General features: G+C 34.7%; 2 protein-coding genes across 8 annotated transcripts in view; one reads left to right on the top strand and one right to left on the bottom strand.

Annotated features, from left to right (window-relative positions):
* The window catches only part of NDUFAF5 (NADH:ubiquinone oxidoreductase complex assembly factor 5), a 29,518-nt gene extending 22,801 nt beyond the window's left edge, over positions 1-6,717 (bottom strand). For all 6 annotated transcript variants that reach the window (XM_016133420.2, XM_036229681.1, XM_036229680.1 and 3 more), the window contains exons 1-3: positions 6,380-6,717; positions 4,537-4,577; positions 2,099-2,162 (exon numbers count right to left, since the gene is read on the bottom strand). In XM_016133420.2, coding sequence (XP_015988906.2) covers positions 2,099-2,162; positions 4,537-4,577; positions 6,380-6,601 — 327 coding nt within the window. In that variant the 5' untranslated portion in view covers positions 6,602-6,717. The remainder of the gene's footprint in view (positions 1-2,098; positions 2,163-4,536; positions 4,578-6,379) is intronic.
* ESF1 (ESF1 nucleolar pre-rRNA processing protein homolog) overlaps positions 6,677-23,015 on the top strand; it is a 57,664-nt gene continuing 41,325 nt past the window's right edge. The window contains exons 1-6 of one of the 2 annotated variants that reach the window (XM_036229676.1): positions 6,677-6,800; positions 8,573-9,251; positions 14,128-14,531; positions 15,098-15,211; positions 19,772-19,872; positions 20,808-20,960. In XM_036229676.1, coding sequence (XP_036085569.1) covers positions 6,774-6,800; positions 8,573-9,251; positions 14,128-14,531; positions 15,098-15,211; positions 19,772-19,872; positions 20,808-20,960 — 1,478 coding nt within the window. In that variant the 5' untranslated portion in view covers positions 6,677-6,773. The other variant, XM_036229677.1, reaches the window with a different exon arrangement.

Below are 23,015 nucleotides of genomic sequence, written 5' to 3'. Positions count from 1 at the left end.
ATACATTCCACAATCACCTGAAACTCAACATATCTAGAATAGGAATACCCCTTGCTCCTTACCCCATTGCATCCAACTTTTTCTAGTTACTGAAGTCATAACTTCAAAGTTATCTTGCATCTGGTCATGCAATATGCATTTAATAAATATTTATTGTGTTCTAGGTAATGGAAATTTAGGGATGAACAAAATGAGCAAGTCTATGGAACTTATACCCCAGTTAGAGACACCAAATAAACGAACATACATCGGGTGCTAATAAATGTTACAGAATCAAATAAAGCAACTAGTCGGTGGACAATGGGGGCCCTATTTTACAGCACAGGCAAGGAAGGGATGGATCTTTGATGAGGGGTCATTTGAGCAAAGAACTGAGAGAGGTGAGGAAGTAAGCCACATAAATATTGCGGGGAAGAGCATAGAAGGCAACAAGTGCAATGCAAAGCCCTGGCCAGTTTGAGAAAGAGCAATGAGGCCTGTTGCTGAAAAGTGACGAGTGAGGGGAAAGAGACAAGGTCACAGACATGATGGAGAGCCAAATCACTGAGGGCCTTATGGATAAAAGATTCTGGATTATTACTAAGTTAGATGAGAAGCCAACAGTTCTGAGCAGATAACTGACAATGAACTGACTTGTTATTTAAAAGGATTACTTTGCTATGAGAATGGGCAAGGGCAAGGGCAAGGGTAGGAGGAAGCAAACAAGGAGACTACTGCAATACTGACCAATATGGTAATAGTGAAAGTGGTAAGTGGTAGAGGTATAGATATATTGTGAAATCCAAGTAAGATTTGTTAAGGGATTTGATGTAGGAGGGGACAACACAAGAGGAATCAATAAATAATTTTTTTGGCCTGAGCAACTAGAAGAACTGATTTGCCGTGCCCACTACATCTGATCAGTTATGAAGTTCTGTGGATTCAGTAGGTCTCTCTCATATATCCCTTTCTTTATATTTTGCTTCGTACATACAGGAGGCAGGTCTTTACCTCTCTGCACTGCCTACACTGCTTTTAACACAAACTCCTAACTGGTCTGTTTCGTCATCTCCCTTCTTCAACCTTTCATGCATACCATCCTCAAATTAATCTGCCTTTTACATCACTATATCACATCCAACAGCATTCTACCTCTGTGCCTTTTCATCTGCCATGCCCTTACATTCACTGCCTATGAAATACCAATTCAGTTTTTTTCAAATCCCAGATCAGATTCTGTCTTTTCAGAAACCTTTGACCACACGAACTCCTACTGATTTTTTTCACTCCCTTAAATACTGTTGCAGTTAAATAACTATACCATTTCTATGGCATTTACTAATATCAAAAAATAGTGTTTTGTGAGTCCCCCACACACAACCTCCACCCCAAGCCCTGACCCAAGAGTATGTTTTTTTAAAGTTCATTTTATATAGACATCTCACTTTACTGTGTGCTAAAACAATAAATGAATATCTTTATGGTCTAAATTAGAAAATGCAAAACAAAATGATATAAGCATAATATAAAGGCTACTTATAATTAATCACACTGAAATTAATGTTTTTTCCTAGCTAAAAAAAATTAGCTTAGTCACATTTTCTAAATGAACATCTGATTGTATTGCGAATGATTAAAGGCATTTGAACAAAGTAGGAATAAAGAGCAACGGATTTTATGTAGTTTAATTATTATTAAAATTATTGGGGTGACACTGATCAACAAAATCCAGTAAGTTTCAAGTGTACAATTCAACAACATATCATATATATTGCATTGTGAGTTCACCGCCCATAGTTAGATTTCTTTCTGTCACCACGTTTGACCTCTTTCACTCCTCTCTCTCTCCCCTCTCCTCTCTTCCTCTGGTAACTTATATATAGATTTCAAGAAACTATCACTAGGAACACTATATAAAATAGATTCCATGTAAAGAGAAAAAAGCCTTTAAGGAAGTCTTTTTGTGAGGAAGGACTGAAAACAACCACTGGTTCAACCACTTAAAAAAAAAAAAAAAACTTAGCAATTCTGATATAATCCAAATATGATTAGGAATTTCTTACCTTGAAATCAGATAATTTTATTTCTCGAAATAAGTTAAATCATCAAATAAATATACCTTATTCAAATGTTGTGCTATGTAACCTCTTCCACAACCAACATCCAAAGCAAGGGGGAAATTTCTAAAAAACAGACACAGAAGTTATGTTTTGTTTGTAATAGTACTGCCCATAAAATAATTAAGATACTAATTTGAAAGTGAATGCAACTTTCAAAAAGTTATATTATCTGCCTTTTCTGCCTCGCTTGCAAGCTCTAACTCCCAGAGAACATACTGGACAGAGCAAGTCCACCTGGTCCAGCCATTCACAGGACCTCACAATCAATCATCTTTCCATATGGTTGCTCCATGACATGAATGCAAAGAAGATGCTGTGGGGGTATTTTAATTTGATAATATATCCAGATAAAGAATGAAAAAAGTTAACATAAATTAACATGAAATTTTACTAATAATCTCTATTTCTCAAATTTGTCGAGGCAAATTACTTAGAAATCATGTGAAATATCATGATGTGTCAATGTTAAACTAAAGTGAAAACAAAACACCAACTAAGTAATAGCTAACTTTTACTCCAATCTTACCAGGTTCAAAGCAGTATGCTAAGTGCTAGGAGTTAAATAAATCACCCAAAGGTCATTCAACTAAAAAGTAGCAATCAGAACTTGAATTCAGTCAGTTTGAATTCTGTACCAGAACTATTATCCTCTATGCTACGCTGTCTCCTCTAAATATATTGTGTCATACTAAATCGGTACACACATCTAATTGTAAGCCACAGGTTTATGAAAAACTTGTAAACAAAAAACTTAAAAATTTTATCCACTGATAACATTTTTCCTATTGAAACCAAGAGTCCCTTTTCAATTTTGTTAAGAGCCTATGTCAAAAATATAGAACACAGTACACAGCTGGAGAACCACTGGTGAGAAAGAACAGTTTCTTTACCTAATGCCCTCTAACTTCATTGTGAACACAGGCAGTAAGGCACAGTGAAGTACACAGGCTTTGCAGTTAAGAAGACATAAGTTAGAATTCTGGGCCTGCGAATTACTAGCTCTGTACCTGACAAATGATTTAATCTTGCTGGATTTTCAGTTTCCTCATCTATAAAATAGAAGTTATTACTTCCCTCAGGGTTGGTGTGAAAATTTTATGAAACAGTGCCTGTATTAAGCACAGCACAAATGCTCAACAAAAGTTATTTATAAATTATTATCACTAATTAAAACAGTATTAAGCCTCAGATATCCCAAATAGGACATTTAATAATCTGTGGGTTTAGTACTTTAAAATCATCAAAAGATCAGTGCTGACAATATAAACTACTCTTTCTAGTAACAGAACATTAGTGCAAGGACATTTAGACGGGTATTTTTAATAATTTAATTCCGAAAAATTAATATTAGTTTAAGACATGCTTTTAGTGATAATCACGTGTCTCTCCATAGAGATTTGTTCAATACTATGATATAAAAACATTGTAAAATTCAAACTGATTTAGAAAATTTAATGTTTCTTTTATTAAACCACAAATGGCCTAAAATCCAGACAAATGAATACAGTTTAGAGAATTAGCTATTTTTCAGATCATTAAAATAATGGAACTAATAAAACAGATGAAATGGGAGTGATTATTTGCAACAATAAAGCCTTTTTTTTTTATTCTTACAAAACTAATTTATACTAAGGCCCTTTAAGTAGCAACGATATATCTAAAATATGACTGAGTTTGCGATTTTACAAAATTCCCTTTTTTTAAATTAATCCCATATTGGTCTAATTTAATAGATGTCTTTTTAAAAAAAAAAGGAGCACAAAAATTGATTTACTAACATCACAGAGCAATTCTACAGCAAAGCTATTAACTGTGGTTCCTGCTACGTAAACTCGAATCTGTAAAGCTTTCGTTAGGTCTAACATAGAGCAAAGAATCTATCAAAGTTTTAATAATTACTTGAAAAAAGTATTCTTTTCTCAAATCTGCCTCTATATAATTGTCATAGAACACGTACTGCCATTAGGAATACTTAAGATAAAAGGCCAAAGCCTGATATAACCTGACTGGGAAACAAATCTAGGTAGACTCTCCTTCACTTAGATGGTAAAAGATTCTGTTGCTTATTTTAATTAAACTTTTCAAGTGGGTTTAGTAAACCTTAAAAACTGACATGTAGTCAATTCCTTATCTCCATTTTTGGAACAATATTTCCATTACTGACTTTTGCCTAAATCAAGTGGATCAGTCATTCAGACTTGGAGAGAAGCTAGGTGTTGTGTGTTTCCATTCATTCTTTTTCTAGGCAACAATGAAGCAAAAACACTAGCTCTCCCAGACATAAAAAAGAAGAGACTTAGAAAGTGATTAAAATCACTAATCCTAGTAATGAATTCCTCCAGGTTCTGCTGTTCGAAGTATCAGGCTCTCAGCATTTAATCTCTCATGTCTCTAGTCAAAAGTTGATTGTATTTTATCATTACTTATCAATACGTACCTGGCTATGTCATATACACGATCGGCGATCCGACTTCCAACCTAAAAGATTACAAGAAACAATGATGTACACAAGGTAAAGGAGTAGGTTTAACAGAGAAGTAATACACTTTCTCCAGGATTCAACAATCTATAGGTTACTTATGTTTCAGTATGTTTATAAAGACTTCCTTTTACTCTCTTTTCAATTTGACCACAGTAACTTTCTTTTCAGATCTGAATTGGAACATAAGATATTAAAATTTCTCAGGAAAAAAAAATTGGAGCAAATTACTTCATAAGTCAATTTAAGGAAATTAAGACTAAACATTCTCTCTCATTCTCTTCTCACTCTTTGTCCGTCTCTCTCCCTCCCCCCACATATATATGACATTTATATTCCATGTGCTATAAGATCACAAGGATGAAAAGCAACAGAAAATAGCAGGCACATTATTGTCCACCAATATTAGCATGAGGTACATGAAAGTGAAAAATTATTTAGTTAACAGATCAGTATATAAACTTAATCACTTAATAAAAACTATTATTGATGACCATTAACACATTTTGTGGAATTTCTAAATGAGTAAACAACTTTCTGTGCAATATTTACCAATTAGAAAAAGTCAGCCCAATCTGAAGAAACCATGTATTTGGTGCCTCCTCCTCAATGCCATCACAATTGAAGAGTCATAAGGTAAGTGCCTCCTCTTAATGAGCTACCTTATTCTGGTAGAACTAAGATGTGGGGGCCTAGACTTCCTCACATTCTGCTCATTCCTTCATAAACACCCCAGAGTTCAGAACATACTTGTATTTGCTTTTGGAGGGGAAGTGAGGGAAAGAGGAAGTACAGCAGGAGTCTTTTTCCAGAGGAGTCCACTTTGCACATCATTTCTAATATGACTACCTTGTATTAAAAAAAAAAAAAAATCTCTCATATATGTTATGTCATTTATTCTAGTCCTGAACATTGGCAAGACCTCAAATTATAACCCAGGAGCTTTTCCTGAAGAAGAATGACCAGGAATGCAAAACTCTCCTAAGTACATGCCATCATGAACCCTGAGAACAAAGAGTCAATCACCTGCTCAGGCCACGGGCTTGCCCACAGAAGCTCAATAATTGTTTGCAGCACTGCCTTGAAAGAGCTCGTTTTACATGACTTCAATTTTGTTCCACTGCTAAAGAAACATTTACACAGGCTTGGGTTAGTTGTTGCCTGTCTAGTACCTGTCCTCAGTCCCTAGTCCACCAGGGAAGAGAGGAAGAGGTCTTTCAAACCAGTATAGAGAAACCAAGATCTTAATGTATCTTAATTTGATCTTCCTAAACATAAACCAGACCACTACACTGCTTAAAACCATTCAATAACCTCACATTCTTCCACAGCAGTGCTGGCCAATAGAAAAACAAAGACAGCCACACGTGAAATTTAAAATTTTCTAGTAGCCACTTTAAATAAAGTAAAAAGAAAGAGGAGAACTTAATTTTAACGTATTAACTCAATATATAAAAAGTTAAGAGTAAAATATTTCACACCCTTATTTCATACTAAGTCACTGAAATCCAAGTGTACTTTACACTTAACAGCACATCTCAATTGGACTAGCCACTTTGCCCTGGTCATACCTCGTAATTCAAGCAATATTTGCTGAGCGACTGAACGAAGGAACGAACGAACGAATAGCACCTTACAAATATCCGACCCCAGTCCTCCCGTGATTACAGCAGCGGCCCAGACAGGCAAGGCGCTGCTCAAGGTCACACGACAAGGTAGGGTCGTCCAGGGCCTGGCTGGAGCCCCGGACCCGAAACCAAGGCTCCGCGCTGCCCTACCCCTCCGCCCCAGGCGAACTCACTTCGTCCTTCAGGTAATCAAACTTCATAGGCTCAGGCTGCCGCGCAGCCCAGTTCTTCTGTTTCCTCTTCAAATCCCGGTCGAAGATATTTAGGGCTCTGGGAGAGGCGCTGCCCGAGGGAGAAACGCCAGAGGCGGCCTTTCTGAGGCCGAGGTTCTTCGCTGGGATCCTAGCCGCCGGAGGTCGCCACCCCAGGAGGGAGAACCTGGTCAGCCGTAGCATCTCCCTGGACAACGCCACTTGCGGGCGCCTTCGTCGTGCGCATGCGCCGCCGCGGCTTCGGCGATTATTTTCGACTAGAGCCCTTCGTAGGAGAAAAGAGGAAGTAGTTTGACCCAGTTCGCGTGCCGTTACGGCGGAGCGTCACGCGGAGGATTGTGGGTGTGGATCCCACATGAGGTTCCGAGAGGGCTCCAAAGAGGTAAGTGGAAATGGATTCAACAGGGACTATGAAGCGAGCAGAAACAGTTCCTGACAGGCTCTCCGGATTTGTGAGGGATGCGCCCTTCCTATTCCCATTTTTGGCCTCATTTTTCAGCGTTTCTTGGTTATTCTCAAGGTCTTATCAAGGGACCTCAGTCCAATAGCTGCGCCAAAATAAAGTCGGGTAGGAGACCCTCGTTTTGGGGCCACCCAAGTGTTTCCCATGTTAGAGAGGAGGGTGGACCACGGAGCTGAGGGCCGGCGTTGGAGGTGAGGTCAGATTGTCTTCCCCTCTCTGTATCAGGCGTTTTTGTCTAGTGCATTTGTTCTAAACATTTATATACATTACCTCTGATAGTTGGATGAGATGGTACTTAATTCATAACAGTGTTCGGTTAGTTAAATGCTTTAATACATCTAAAGCTCTTTGGACATACCTGGCACATAGTAAGAGCTCAACATTATTAATACTGTTTTTAAGCGTGTAAATTTTCTTGGCGTATAAAAAGTTTTTAATTTTAAAGAAAAAATACTGCCTTTTCATCAAGCCACAATTTTGAAACAAAGTATCACTACCCTGTTTGATTAGTTACTTTTTGCTTTTAGGATTCAGTGACTTTTGGCTCTGCAAAGATCAAATCTAGAGATACTAAACCATTAGTGACTATTTCCAAGAAACAATACTAATTATACACACACACATGTTCCAATATGTTTTGGATGAGAATCAACCCTTTTGGGCCTTGATCATGTCTAAGATTAAAATATTGAAAGAAGTGATGTTTATTAACTAGAATGAGACTTTACCTGGTTCTTGAAGGATGGTCAGATTTAGAAGGAATTTTGTGGACTAAATCTGAGGAGTTTGATTTGTTTAGTTATGAGACTAGCCTTGTAGAACTAAAGGCTATTTGAAGTAGCATGAGGTAAGTTATTAATCGAATGGTACCAGAATGTGAAGAAAAAAATAAGACCAATTGAGGCTTGGAAATCTTTTCGCTTGTAACATATACAAATATACAAATAGAAATATAGAAATTCCGAGTACAATTGGCCAGTAAGCATTTGCCCTTCAATTCTGCTTGCTTTTGTCTTAACTTTATTTTTTCAAATGCTCTATAATAGAGAACTAACTGGTGATTGCTAGATGGAAGATGGTTTGGAGGGTGGGTGAAAAAGGTAAAGGGATTAAGAAGTACAAATTGGTAGTTACAAAATAGGGGATGTGAAGTACAGTGTAGGAAATATAGCCACTAATATTGTGATAACTACATATAGTGGCAGGTGGGTACTAGACTCATCTAGGGGAATCACTTTGTAAATTATATAAATGCTAACCACTATGTTATGTACCTGAAACTAATATAATATTAAATATCAACTTGAATAGAAAAAGTTATGGAGATGTAAAGTATGGCAGAAGGAATACAGTCAATAATATTATAATTGTGTGTGGTTTCAGATGGGTACTAGATTTATCAGGGTGATCATAAGTTATATAAAAGTCTAATCACTGTGTTGTACAACTGAAACTAATATTGTATGTCATCTGTAATTGAAAAATTAAAAATACTGAAAAAAACATTCTGTAATCGGAAGAGAATTTCTGATAGTTTTTGGTTTTCTCCATGTGACTCAGAATAAGTTTCTAAATGACATTAGGCTTGACTTTGCATTTAACTTAGACTATATTGTGAATTAATATCCCCCCCCCCAAATTCTCATTTCATTGTTACTAACCATTATTGTAACATTTGTTTTATTTTTTAGTACTTGGTTTCTTCAAGCATTTGTCCAGTCAGACATTTAAAAATGGCATCCAAACAAGAAATAATGAGTGACCAGCGATTTAGGCGGGTTACAAAGGACCCAAGATTTTGGGAAATGCCAGAAAAGGATCGAAAAGTCAAAATTGACAAGAGATTTCGAGCAATGTTTCATGACAAAAAGTTCAAGTTGAATTATGCTGTGGATAAAAGAGGACGTCCTGTCAACCACAGCACTACAGAGGACTTGAAACGTTTTTATGACCTTTCAGATTCTGATTCAGATCTCTCCGATGACGATAACGAAGCATTGAACCAAAAGAAAATGAAGAAAAAAACTCAAACTAAAAATGAAATAGAATCAAAAAATCTAGTTGAGAAAAAAAAAGAAAGCAAGAAAATTAGCCAAAAGGATTCTGGAAAGAAAAACAATTTGGATAACTCTGACACAATTCAGAAAATGAAAAATTCATGCAAATCTAAGAAGGAAGATTCAAAAATAAGTCCCAAGAAAGATAGTGAAAAATTTATAGCGGAAAATACAAAAAAGAAAAAAAACATTGTTCAACGTAATACAGACTCACGTCCCAAAGGAAGACCAAGGACAGTGGACTTGGGCACTTCTGAAATTATGAAATCTCCTAAGAGCAAGTATTCTGAGACAAAAAGAGAAATGCAATCAGGTCCGTTGAAAAAAATTAAGGATTCTTTGTAGTACATTGTTTATTTTTATACTGATCTTGTAAAATAAAGTAAGCATATATAGTAAGTATTTTCATAGTGTAATGGGAATTGTCAGGCGCTTATTTGGAGGTATAAAGGTACGAAAGAAAAAATACCATATAGTCACTATTAATTTTTGCTTTGGTTCTATAATGGCTAGAATATAGCTGCTGATAAGAGCTGTTCTATATTCTCTAATCAGATAGTGTTATATGTTTTCATCAAGTGATAAGAAGAGGTATGTCTGAAGAAAATAATAGAGTTGGGTGCTCATTCCTTCATTTTATTGGCAGAACATGAATAAAACATGGATCCCTTCTCAGAGCTACTGTTGGCTTATATAATGCCTGTACAAATGAGAAAAATATGTCCTTCTGGCCACAACTCACAGTTCGGTGAGGTATAGCACTTTTGAGTGAAGCAACAGGTTCTCTTCCACTGAGCAGACATAGACCCCCTGCATAGTACATAATATGGTAAATGGAGTTTGGCCTTAATTTCAGCTTTTTTTGCCCCTTCGCGGATCCCCTATTGCAAATAGCAGCTAGTTAAACTAAGCAGTTGCCTTTGTTTAAAGAAGCGCTACCCAATAGAAATACATAATTTTGAATTTCTAAGTAGACACACTAAAAAGTAAAAAGAAACAAGTGAAATTAATATTGTTTTATTTAACCCAATATATCCAAAAAAATTTTCAGTATATAATCAATTTGAAAAATTTAATGGGATATTTTACATTCTATTTTATACTAATCTCAGATTGAATAAGCCACATTTCAGGTGCTCATTGCCTGCTAGCTACCATATCAGATAGTGCAGATCTAAAGTGGAAGGAATTAGAACCATAATATGAAATAGAATAATTTTAAGTACCATAAAAGATGTTTAGCACAGGCCTATAGATTTGGAGGAATAGGTCACTCAAGATACAGTAATCAGAGAAAAATTCATATGTGATGTGCTATTTGGAAAGATTAAATTTGGAGACAAAAATTTGTAGAGTATTCTACATGGAAACGACTTTTTGAGCAAAGATATATGGTTGGGTATGTTCAGAAGAGATCAGTATTCCCATTTGATTAGTAAAAGGTCTCTGAGAGTGTGAGCAAATAATATAACTAGAAATGGCTATTTGGAATGAAATAAGAAACATCTGATTCTAGTTCATATTTACATATTTATTAAGCTTATTAAAATTTTGTGTCACCTCTGGCAGCAGCAAATTGTGAGTTTAGGTGTTGCTGGTTGATGTTATAACTGAAAATTGGTGATATTCAGATGAGTTAGACAAAAGCTGGTTATAATTACAGGACCCAAGAAGGGTAGGCATCAGGAAAAGGCAGAAATCTTGACGAGCTGAGGTCATATTGGGAAGGTAGGACATATTACACAATGGATAGAATCCTAAATAGCAGGGATTAGGGGGTCAGGTATATGGGATCCCACTCCATTTGTAGCGGAACCAGGCAGCAAGTAAGATATAAGGAAAAGGGATAGAAGTCTGGTTACTGATTGGACAATTAAGACCAAAATGAGAACAATAATAAGGTTGGTTTGATGCTGAATTTGTGATGTAAGTGTAGCATCCTTTAAATTTCACTAGAGTTAGAGCACTAGATCAGTATAATGTATCCAAATCTTTGGATTGATTTTGCAGGATCATTTTATATATCTTTAATATTTTCAATAACCTTGAGAAATTAGGATTTATCAATCAGGAAACAGGGTTGAAGTGATCTATGTGAGGACACACAGGGCTGGGCCTGCAACTCAAGTCTTTGAATCTTTCTACTACGCGTGTCATGTACTGTAGTTCCACAGTCTAGAAAAGGCATTACCTATAAATAGGAGTTAAGTGACTGTCTATAACCATCTTTTGTTCATTACTCATCAGTTTTCATTCCAGCAGCTGCTGTGTGCCAGGGATTTTTTTAAGTGCTATTAAGTGAAAGTGATGTGAGGACTTGAAGTTTGGTATTATGTGTCATTTTAAATTGCTGATACCCAGTACTTGCACTCTAAGAATTTATTTTAAGTAAATAATTTGACATGTGTGCAAAGAATTTGCATTGTAGCATTGTATTTAAATTGTTTTTAAAAGTAACAAATCTTTAGGGGATTGGATGTGGTATATCCAAAGATGGCTATGATATATGCAGTTTAAAAAATAGGTTAGAAAATAGCATAAATGGTATGACCAGCTACTTAAAAATAAATTAGTGGTTATATCATAGAAAACAACTTAGGGAGTTATGTACGAAAATAACTAACTACCCACTTATCTCCAAAAAATTCATCTTTTCTTTATATTAATTTTTTTGTAACAAGCATTATTTTATAATTGGCAGAAAATGATGTGTTTTTTTTGGGGGGGGAGGTTGGTTTTTAAGTAGCTGGATAAGTAAGTAGTGTTTACAGTTGCTGCTAGAGCAGTACCATTTAGGAATAAGTGGTAATCCCACATTATCAAGCATAAGGCTTTGTACGTGGTGGGCTCTGGGCGAAGATTGAATAAACACTCTGAATATATTTGATATTGCAAAAAATATTAAAATACTAGATATCTTTAAATTTTTTATGTATCACACCCAAAGTATGATATGTGTACCACTGTCATGTGAAAAGGTGTGAGATGTTACTCAAAGCTATTTTTATGTATTTATTTCAACATCTTAAGAAAAAATATAACCACTACATCTCATCTGTAATTTCAAGGGTATTACTTAGAACGAAACTGATTTCTAAAATTTAATTCAAAAATATTCAATTTAATGAAAAATATCAGTGATATGTAAAAACCATGAAAGTAATATGATGACTCATGCTTCAGAAATATGCATTGGTAGATGGAGCTGGGTCCCCAAGGTATTATCTCTGAGCATGTTGCTTAAGAGTGAATTCTGATGCTTACCTTAGTATGGTAATGTTTTTCTGATCTCACAAATAGAACTTATGATAATGCCCTTTTTCAGCTCTTTCACATCTACTAGTTACTTTTTATTACTCCCCACACTCTTGTGGTACTAAAATAAAAGCCCATTCCTACTTTTTGTCCTGAAAAAAATCCTTTCCATTTGGTTTCAGGTCAAATGGCATCTTCGACGCCTGCCTTATAAATACCTCCCTGCAGGCAGATTTAGATGTTTCTTTCTCTCTGTGGTGCTTTAGAACATAGCTTCATAAATCAGTAAACAATTTCTTTTAGTTTATGAACCCATCAAGAGCATGGAATCATATTAGAAATCATCTCCCTTTTCCCTTTCCCTAACCCAATGCCTTGTACATAGTAGATACTTAATAAATATTTGGTCAATGAATGACTATTATAAGATTTTACGACCAAGAGAAAAACTGAGTTCCAATTTCATTCCTAGTCTTCAACTAAGTTCCAATTTAAAGATGAATAAAATATATAAGGTATGTCTATACACAGACACATCCATAGATAGGATATGATTGTTTTAGAAATAGAAAATGAGCCCTTCCAGAGTTGTGAGGGCTTAAAATATCTAATTTAAGTGAAAACAGTCTTTCACTTTTGTGTATTGCTAACTATAAGTTATAAAGTTAAAGATTTAGCAGAAAAGTTATTATTTCACTGCCTTTGTAGATAATGTCATTCACATCACAGCTTGTTATCACTACACATGTTTGAGTCAAAAATTTTATCTCCAGCCCAGACTTCTCCGAACTATAGACTCTACAGCCAGTGCCCTTGCTATGTCTTCTTGGATGACTCAGAGGCACTTCAAATTCAACATATTCAAAACTGAACTCATGATCTACTTCTACCAAACAGTTTCTCTTCCAACATTGCTAGTTTATCTGTACAGCTAGCTCCACTAACCAAGAAGATAAGACTCATTTTTGGTACTTTCAAAACTCCTTTGCCCCGTACCATGCCCCTGTCATCAGTTAGTACTGATTTTACCATCTAACTGATTCCAAAAGTCAGAGGCAGCTCTGTTCATTTCTCTACATTTTTATAACCACCAACTTAGTGATACCTTCATTTCTTACCAAGAATACATACTACCCTTCTAATTCTCTATTTACATCCACTCTCGACTCACTCCAGTCAATTTTCTATAACATAGGCAAGGTGGTCTTCTCAACATGCAGATCTGATGTCTCGCTTTCTGAAAGTAGCAGTGGCTTTTCATTACTTTACAACAAAATCCAAATCTTCTACATGGTTTTTGGATAGTTTAACCATTTAGTTTAATTTCTCACTTTTCTCCTGGCTATCTGCAATCCAGACATGCTTTCCAGCTTTTTTCTTTTAGTAGATCTTTCCATATGCTTTTCTTGGTGTTTAAACATTTATGTGATCTATTTGTCTAACCTTGACTACTTAAATCCTCTTTATCCTTCAAGTAGTAACTCAGTTATGACTCACTTAGAGACCCCTATTATATGTTCTCATAGCATCATATAACAGTCTTTCTTGACACTTTTCCTAGTATAATTATATACATATTTTTTAGTGTGTATTGATTTGGTTTTATTTGGTAAATGTCTATCCATCTGTCCTCTTCACTTGACTGGAAGTTCATTGAGGGCATTGATTGCTTCTTTTTTACCAATGATGATATATTGAGCACCTAATGGATACTCCATAAATATTGAATGAATGTATGAATCTACTTATATGACCTGGGTATATATTAAGATTTTTATTAAGTAACTTGATTAGACATGAATTTTGCTGAATTTGTATTTCATCTGTTTCATAGAAATTATATTTTTACTGGATTTGAGGTCAAAATAACTTCAATTCAATAAAATTCAGTGTTTATATTTTCCTAATTTCTCTCTCCTTTAACTTTTTTGCAGTGGTTCCACTCAGAATGGCAAGGGACAGTGATGATTATGAAAACTCAGTGAGTGGTAAAATGCTTAATAAAAATGCTCTGGAGGAAAATTTAGAAAGTACTAGTGAGATAGGAAGTGATGAAGAATCTGAAGATGGAATTACAGGCATTAGAGCTTCAGCTGATAATGATGACAACGGTGATGATAATGATGAAGAAAATGAGGAGGAGGAGGAGGAGGAGGATGAAAGTGATGATAGTGAGATTGATGATGAAAGTGACAGTGGCCCTGATCTTGCGAGAGGCAAAGGAAATATAGAAACTAGTTCGGAAGATGAAGAAGATATGCCAGATGTACTTCCAGAGGAATCTGGTTTTGAGCATGCTTGGAGAGAACTAGATAAAGATGCTCCTCGGGGTGATGAGGTAATCTTTTTGAATAAGATCATTTGTGAAGAACATAGTACAAGTAGCTTTTATGGATGGTAGGACCGATGTCATTAAGTGGGAAAACTTTATTGGTAAATGATAGTCTTGATGATTCTGATTAAAACTTCTTGGTGTGGAATATATCTATAGAAATTAGATATCTGTCCAAGCAGCTAAAGGATGAAGTTCTACGTAAACATCACATGAAATTTGTAGAAAATAACTTGATTACAAATCCTTATTACACCTGTTAGAAATGCAACAGGGTTCCATACTCAACTTCTCCATTCCTGCGTGACTGGCAAAATAGCTTAACAAAATTATCTCATCATTATGTTCTGATTCAGTAACTAAAAACCAAGCAAGAGAAAGTGCTTATCTGTTGACAGTTAACTATTGTATGACTAATCTGAAGGTGTCTTTTACATATTGAAACTCCTTAGGTAAATATTTTATTGATTATTTCAGATTTTTGAGAAGGAAGACATTATATTTTAGCATCTTTATTATGCAGGCATTGGGAATGACATACATTATATAATATAATTTTTCTCATTTCTTAGATTACACATCGATTAGCAGTTTGCAACATGGACTGGGATAGATTAAAGGCAAAAGATTTGCTGGCTTTGTTCAATTCATTTAAACCTAAAGGAGGTGTTATATTTTCTGTAAAGGTGAGAATTGATTTCATTTTGAAGTAAATATTTGTAAGTGTTTAAAGTTGATTCCCTTTTTTTTTTCTTTTACTGCTTAATGCATAACTGTATTGAAGGCATACCTTCCCCCCCCCCGCTTTATTGACATATAATAGACAGTTGCTTGTATTTACATTGTACAATTCAATTAGATTTTTTATTTTTTTCAATTATAGCTGGCCTACAATAATATATTAGTTTCAGTTGTACAGCATAGTGGTTAGAGATCTATATAACTCACTAGCACTTAAATTTAGTACTCCTCTTCCCCATTACATATTTATTACATTATTAACTATTTTCCTTATGCTACACTTTATATCTCCATGTCTTTTTTGTAACTATCCATTTGTACTTCTTAATCCCTTTGCCCTTTTTTGCTGTTTCCCTCCCTCCTTCCTCATCTAGTAGCCCTCCAAATATTCTCTTTATCTATGAGTTTATTTCCACTTTTGTTGTTGTTGTTTTTTACTTTTTTCTTTAGATTCCACATGTACATAATATCATGCAATATTTTACTCTATCCAACGCATTTCATTCAGTGCAATATACCCTCTGGGTCCATCAAGGCAATATCTTTTTCCATCCCCTTCCTTTTAGTCTGTGTGTGTTTTTTAATCTGAAATGAGTCTCTTGTAGGCAGCATATGTAGGGGTTTTGTTTTCTTATCCATTCAGCCACTCTATCTTTTGGTTGGAGCACTTAATTCTTTTCCATTTGAAGTACTTGTTGATAGGAATGTAGTTATTATTACTATTCTTCATTCATGTTTTTCTTAAAGAAGTCCCTCCACAATTCCCTGTAATACTAGCTTGGTGTTGATGAATTCCTTTAGCTTATTTTTGTCTGGGAAGTTCTTTATCTGTCCTTCGACTCTAAATGATAGCTTTGCTGGATAAAGTCGTCTTGGTTATAGATCCTGGGTTTTCATCACGTTGAATATTTTGCGCCAAGCCTTTCTGTCCTGCATAGTTTCTTGTGAGAAATCAGCAGCCAGTCTTATTAGTCCCTTGTAGGTAACTAACTGCTTCTGTCTTGCTCCTTTTAAGTTTCTCTCTTTGTATTTAACCTTTGGTATTTTAACTATAATGTTGTCTTGGTGTGAGCCTCTTTGGGTTAATCTTTTTTAGGACTCTCTGAGCTTCATGGGATTGTATGTCTATTTCCTTCACCAGATTAGGGAAGTTTTCCATTGTTATTTCTTCAAATACCTCTTCTTATTTTCCTTCAGGTACTCCTAGGACACAGATGTTTTTTCATTTAATTGTGTCCCATAGGCTCCTTAAATTATTATTATAGTCTTGGCTTTTATCTTGCTGGCCTGATTCAGTATCCTTGGCTTCCCTATCCTTTATATAGGTGCTTCAATCCTCTTTATCTACTCTTGATTCCTCTAATATACTCAACATCTCAGATAATGTGTCCTTCATTTCAGACTGGTTCCCTGTTATAATTTCCATTTCAAGTTTTAAGTTTTTTATCTCAGTGTTAAAGTTCTCACTGAATTCATATACACTTCCCCTGAGTTTATTGATCATCTTCGTAACCAGTGTTTTGAACTCTGCATCTATTACATTGCTTGATGCCATTATTTCTGGATATCTGTTCTGTTCTCTCATATGGTTTCTGCTCCTTTGTCTTCCCATTTTGGCTTTCTTTCTGTGTCTGTTTCTATGTACTAATCAAAGCTCCTAAGTCTCCTGGTCTTACTAGCATTATTTTGTATAGTAGGTGTCCAATGGCATGGTCCTGAGAGGAGTTCAGCTGCGGGCCAAGTTTAGCCCTAGTCTGTTCCCCTCTGGGGCCACTTGTTAAGATTCAGCAAGCAATCCACAGATGCTGAGCTTATAGTTGCTTCAAGAGACTGCACCAGAAACTGGAGCCTGCTGCTACCAGTATGAGTCTTAGCACTGCTCAGCAAGGAGTATAGGACCCGCCAAGGACACAATTGGGTGTGCCTTGGACAGGGCTGCAAGTTAGGGGACACAGAGTTTCAGGGAATCTTCTGGGCAGAGTGACTTCTGTTACCCAGTTTGATGATGTCTCAGCTCTGGTGGTGCTGTTTCCGCACACTGGGAAGGGACAGGGCTCAACAGAGGAACAATGGATACCTCCAGCACTTCTGCCTAGGAGAGAGCCTCGCCCCTGGCCCTCACTCTGACAACTCAGTGTTCCCCTATAAGTCTCTGGTGCCCCCTGTGCATTCCACATGGCGCTGGTGGTCAGAGCTTGCAGTTCCGTCATCATGAAAGTCTGCTCACGGATACAGACCCTTTAAGCAGCATTTGCAGCTGTCAGTTACAGCTGCCATAACCTCTGTCCCACTCAGCCGCTCAGGACTGGGTAGCCTCGTGTCTTTGCCCCCTCCTACTTTCTACCCTAGTTGTAGTGCTTCTGTTTATCTAGATCTCAGGAGACTTTGCTTGCTGTTTTTGCTCCATGTTTCTGTCACAACTTTGATTTGGTTACAAGAGAGATAAACAAAGCTTCTATCATCTATGCAATTTTTTCCACTTCTGATTCTCATTTTTTTAAGTCATAGTTTTCTTTTCAACGGAAATAATTTATCCGGAAATTGTTTAATACAGTTAAGAATGAAACTGATATAACAGGCTTCAAAGTTAGAATGAAAGAGATAAAATTATTATTACTAAAGGGTTATATGATTGTGTATAATTTAAAAACCCACATAAATCAATTCAGAAGCTATTATAATACAAATTCAGTAAAGGGATAGGGTATAAGATAAATATTTAAGGCCTTTTGAGCCACGCTTTTCTTGGTCAGGCCTGCTTCCACACCTGCAAGTGTACTTTCCCTTCTAATAAAACTTTTCTTTTATACTGTCAAAAAAAGGGGGGGAGATAAATATTTAAGAAATAAATTGCGTTCTTCATTACCCGCTTAACCAATTAAGAAAAATCTTATTTTATTAGCATTAGAAATATAAAATCCTTGGGAATTACCTTAAACTCACATGACCTATATGAAATAAACTATAACATTTGATAAATATGAAAACTTAAATAAATTTTGATGTACCATATTTCTAAAGAACCAGCATAGTGATTAGGAATCAGTCTTTCCAGTATGATAGACCTGCTTTCAGGGCATTTTGTTAACCTCTCAAATGTGTTGTCTTGACAAGTGGATGTAACAATACTATCTAGTGTAGTTGTAAGAATTAAATGAATAGGATCTCATACTGAGTAGTACAATGCCTGAAACAACTCTAAATTATTATTATTATGTTTAATATTTAAAGATGTCAGTTCTCCAATTTTAGTATAGTTTCAATCAAAATCTCAGTGCAAGTGAAAGTTAAGAAAAAGTGTACCAGTAATCATCTAAAAGAATAAACAACAAGGATGTTGAATAAATTTTGAAAATCATGTCAGTATAAAAAGGTTTATCCTACCAGTTTTAATATCTAAACATTTTCTAATGCTACGAGAACAGGTTTGGGTAAAAAATAGGGGGGCAAATTGATGGAATGGAATAGATAGAAAAGTTTATATGATGATTTGATCATGATATTGGGACAAACAGGCAAGTCTTTGTATAGAGAAATTAGTTCAGATCCTCACCTCATAAGAATCCAAAATAAACTCCAGATGAAGTAAAGAAAAAAAATTTTTAAACCACAGAAACAGAATAAAATAGAATTGTGTTTTTGTTAAATCTTGTGTTTCAGGAGATAAGTAGTAGGAATATCTAGACTTATGAAAAAGAAAACAAAACAAAGAATCAACAGATCCGATTACATATAATTTAAAAATTCTACATGAAGACCTATTATATACAACTCAAAGTCGTAAGAAAAACTCAAATCTCCTAGTTGTGTGGAATATTTCACACAATTCAAAAAAATATGGATTTGTTAAATGTATATTATGCCCAGTAGTGTCAGAACAGTGCACATTAATACAATTATATTTCTCGACTCTCAAAAGTAGCCAATATAGGCTGAAAATACTAAATTCTGGTAAGGATGAATCCTTTTTCTTATATCAAGACCATATCTATGTGATGAAATTATTATCAGTCCTATTAAAAGGAATGTCTTTAAAAGAAAGCATTACATAAATGGTATGACTTAGTTAAGTATTTACAGAATTGTTTTTCTTCATTATGTTTTACATATTTCTTTAATCGTTTTTCATGTATTTTATGTAAACTAGTTAATCCAGTCATTTTTAGTGTGCATGATTACATTGAGTTCCTTGAGCTTAAACTCTTGTTTCGATTTTCTTAATTTTTCCCTTGGATCCTCGAACCATCTTTTCCCAGTTGATATATGGAGGACATATTCCATTTTTGTTCCTAAGTACCACATCTTTTACTCTCCAGCCAAAATGACTATTGTTAAGGAGATTGCTCAGGGTGCTTTAGTTTCCTATAGCAGTTTGTAAGTGGGTCATTTTGCTGTTTTCATTAAGTCAGTCCAGTTGTAACTCTTGAGTTCCTGACCTTCACAGGTCCGGATTTTGTAAGAAAAGAAGAGTATAAATTACATTAATCTTACTTTTTTGTGTTTAGATTTATCCTTCGGAGTTTGGAAAGGAGAGGATGAAAGAAGAGCAAGTTCAAGGACCAGTAGAGTTATTAAGTATTCCTGAAGATGCTCCTGAAAAGGACTGGTATTAAATCACTATACATAATAAAACTAAATCTTCTGAATTCATGTTACTAATTCAGAAATCTGGCCACTTTTGAAAAACAGATTAAAGTCTGTCAGAAGTGGCACACTATTCCAACAATATTTTGTGTGTATATTTCTTTTTCTATACTCATGAAAATAATTATAGCAGTTTTGAAAAGCGTTTCATGATTAAACTGATTTAGAGTTCTCAGCTTCATTGCTCTGAATAAGTTTTGCTTTTTTCTTGATATGTTGCTTTCCATATAAGTGGCATTGAAACTCTGTTTGTCTTGAAATTATATAATTTTTCTAATTTGAGGATTAAATAGAAAAATTAAAAGAATGATTAAAAGTACTTTGTCATGATAATATAGTATATAAAAAAAATTAAGGTAGTCTTTAAACCACTAGATGGAGCCATATGTGCACTTAATAAAAATGGTGATTAAATATATTGATGACAGAAGAGAACAGATGCATACCCCCAAAGAATGTTGTAGTTAAGTATAAATTAAACTTATAATCATTTAGACTTGACAACACATCATTTTTTATAATTAGAGCTAATGCTTTTCTAGCATATCTTATAATACAGTGGTTAATTGTCCATCACTTTTACTCGAGAAGGGTGTATGTTGTACTAAAACAAACAAAATAACTGTTCTAAGAATTAAAATCAGTGATAAGCACATGTAATTCTCATACTCTCCTTTTCCAGATACCAAATTCCAATTAAATTACCTAGTCTGTACTTGGCCAAAAATAATAAATTGAACTTTAGTGTTTAATGTTCATAAAGACAAAGTCATAAAGAATGGATTGGTATGAAAGTTTAATATATTTTTCTTGAAACAATTACATTTGTTTTTTTAAAAGGATATTGGTATTGATGTTCCTGTATAAATAAGCTTAATGAGTTTTTTTCCCTTTTAGGACCTCTAGAGAAAAATTGAGAGATTATCAATTCAAACGATTAAAATACTATTATGCAGTAGTAGACTGTGATTCTCCAGAAACGGCTGCTAAGCTTTATGAAGATTGTGACGGCCTGGAATTTGAAAGCAGTTGTTCATTCATAGATCTAAGGTAATCTAGTATGTGTCTTACCAATTTAATCTTGTAACAGCATAATTGTAAGAAGTAAAATATCAGAACGGGTAGTGCTCTCTTTTGTTTCATATTCTAAAAGAGCATTTTTTGTTTTGGGATCAACTGTGTCTTATGAAATATCACCCTTAAGAAGGAAAACTTGAATGAAAAAATGCTGAAATGAGTAACCCTACATTTATGTCCTTTCAAATCTGTTGGCTTTGTTTTTAGGATGATGGGTTATACATAGTGATATTTCTTTGCAACTGTCTTTTATAACTAAGAACCAGATGAATTAACTTTTAAAAAAGCATTAAAGTGGTGGCAAAGGAATTTGCTAATAAACTGGTACCTCTAGATCTGTGCTGTCCAATATAATAGCCACAGTCACATCAGACTATTTAAATTTATTTAATTAAAAATGTAAAATTCATTTGCTTAGTCACACTAGACATAATTCAAGTACTCAATGGCCACGTTCAACAGAGCAGAAACAGACCATTGCTGTTGTCTCAGAAAGTTCTGTTGAACAGTGCTGCTCTAAATGCTGCTAAGTGAATGGATGATGTTGTTGGCAATGTCTTCACACTTGAGCATTAATTTTACCACATGCTCAGGCTTCACTGACCCAGAGCTGAAAAACCATAAGTAATTGTGGATGTCAGTTCTAAGGAAACAGGAAGCTGAACTACTGTACCACTTTATCATTAGTCTAGTCCTTTTGAACCTAGTAAAGCATTCTGCTGTGATCATTTTCAGTAGAAATCACTTCTTCGTATTCAGGTTTATTAGAGGCTTTGTTCTTAAAGTGGAATATTTTAGAGAAAATAGGTATCAGTACATAGTCACTATGACTTTCATATTTCAAAAGCATTCCAACTGGTTGGAAAACACAAATAAAAATTTTTGAGTTGATAATTTGGGGTAAGATTTTAGCATGTTGAAGTATATATCAAGAAGGGCATCTCATGAGGCAAGCTATTTCCTTTTATTTTGTGTTAATTTCAGTAGGAGGCTTTTGTTTTGAATGTTTAAATAGTTATCAAACATTTGTTAGACTGTCAAACTCTTTGGGTATCATGAATTTATGTTAACATACTCTTTTTAGGATTGTTCTTTTTTTATGTTTATTTGGGGGCATTTTCATGCAGTGTTAGGATAAGTCCTGATGGTGCCTAGAAAATCAGATCAGTGACCTTGGAAAAAATTTACATTTCCTATTTTATTTCATCATACATAACATCAGAAAAGAAAATTGGGTTTTCAGCTGCCATCCAGTTATCTAAAATATAAGAGCATTCATATTAAGTTAAAAATATTAATCTCAGATATTTGTTTTTCTTTTGCTCAGTGTGTACAGAAATATAGCTAGAGGAGGATATTAATGTAGGTGTAATGAATCTTAATTATCTATTCCTCCCCTGCCCTCAAATCATTTTCGATAGAATATACAGCATATGCTTTTTGTTACATGTAGAAAAAATCTATATAAATTTAAAAACCTAAATATAGTAACCATGGACTATTTAACTCTGCTCCCCACCCCCAATTCCTTAGCCTAATGCCCAGGAATTGTGTAACAATTATAGTGGCTAGTTTACATTTAACAGCTGTTTATTTGTGAAAAAAATTATAAGAATATTGTTAGGATTTTTTAGTGTTGAAGAATCAACCTTAAGCTCCTTATTTTTAGTGTATGACACTTTATATTCAGAACACTTATCCTTTGATAATTATTCGATCTTCAGAATATCATGTAGCAAGCCAATGACTACACTATCTGAAGTCTAGATCTTCTTGAAACATGAGGGACCCATGTGTGTTTGCACCTGACTCATGTTAGCTGACTCCTAATGCAGAGTTTTTACCTACACAGAGTTCACTTAAATTTAGTGGAATTACAGATTTATAGCTTATGAATTTCACAAATTTTGTGCCAAGGTTATTTCTAACATTGTTTGCCTCATCTAAATGTGTGTTCTATAGAAACCTTTATATAGTATGTATGTATGTATAAACTATAACTAATTAGAAGAGAATCTAAACTCTAGT

The sequence above is a fragment of the Rousettus aegyptiacus genome, unplaced genomic scaffold, assembly GCF_014176215.1.
Source record: "Rousettus aegyptiacus isolate mRouAeg1 unplaced genomic scaffold, mRouAeg1.p scaffold_m13_p_12, whole genome shotgun sequence".
In the NCBI taxonomy this organism is placed as follows: domain Eukaryota; kingdom Metazoa; phylum Chordata; class Mammalia; order Chiroptera; family Pteropodidae; genus Rousettus; species Rousettus aegyptiacus.
The sequence above is the reverse complement of the archived record's forward strand: the minus strand, read 5'-3'. Positions and strand labels throughout refer to the sequence as shown.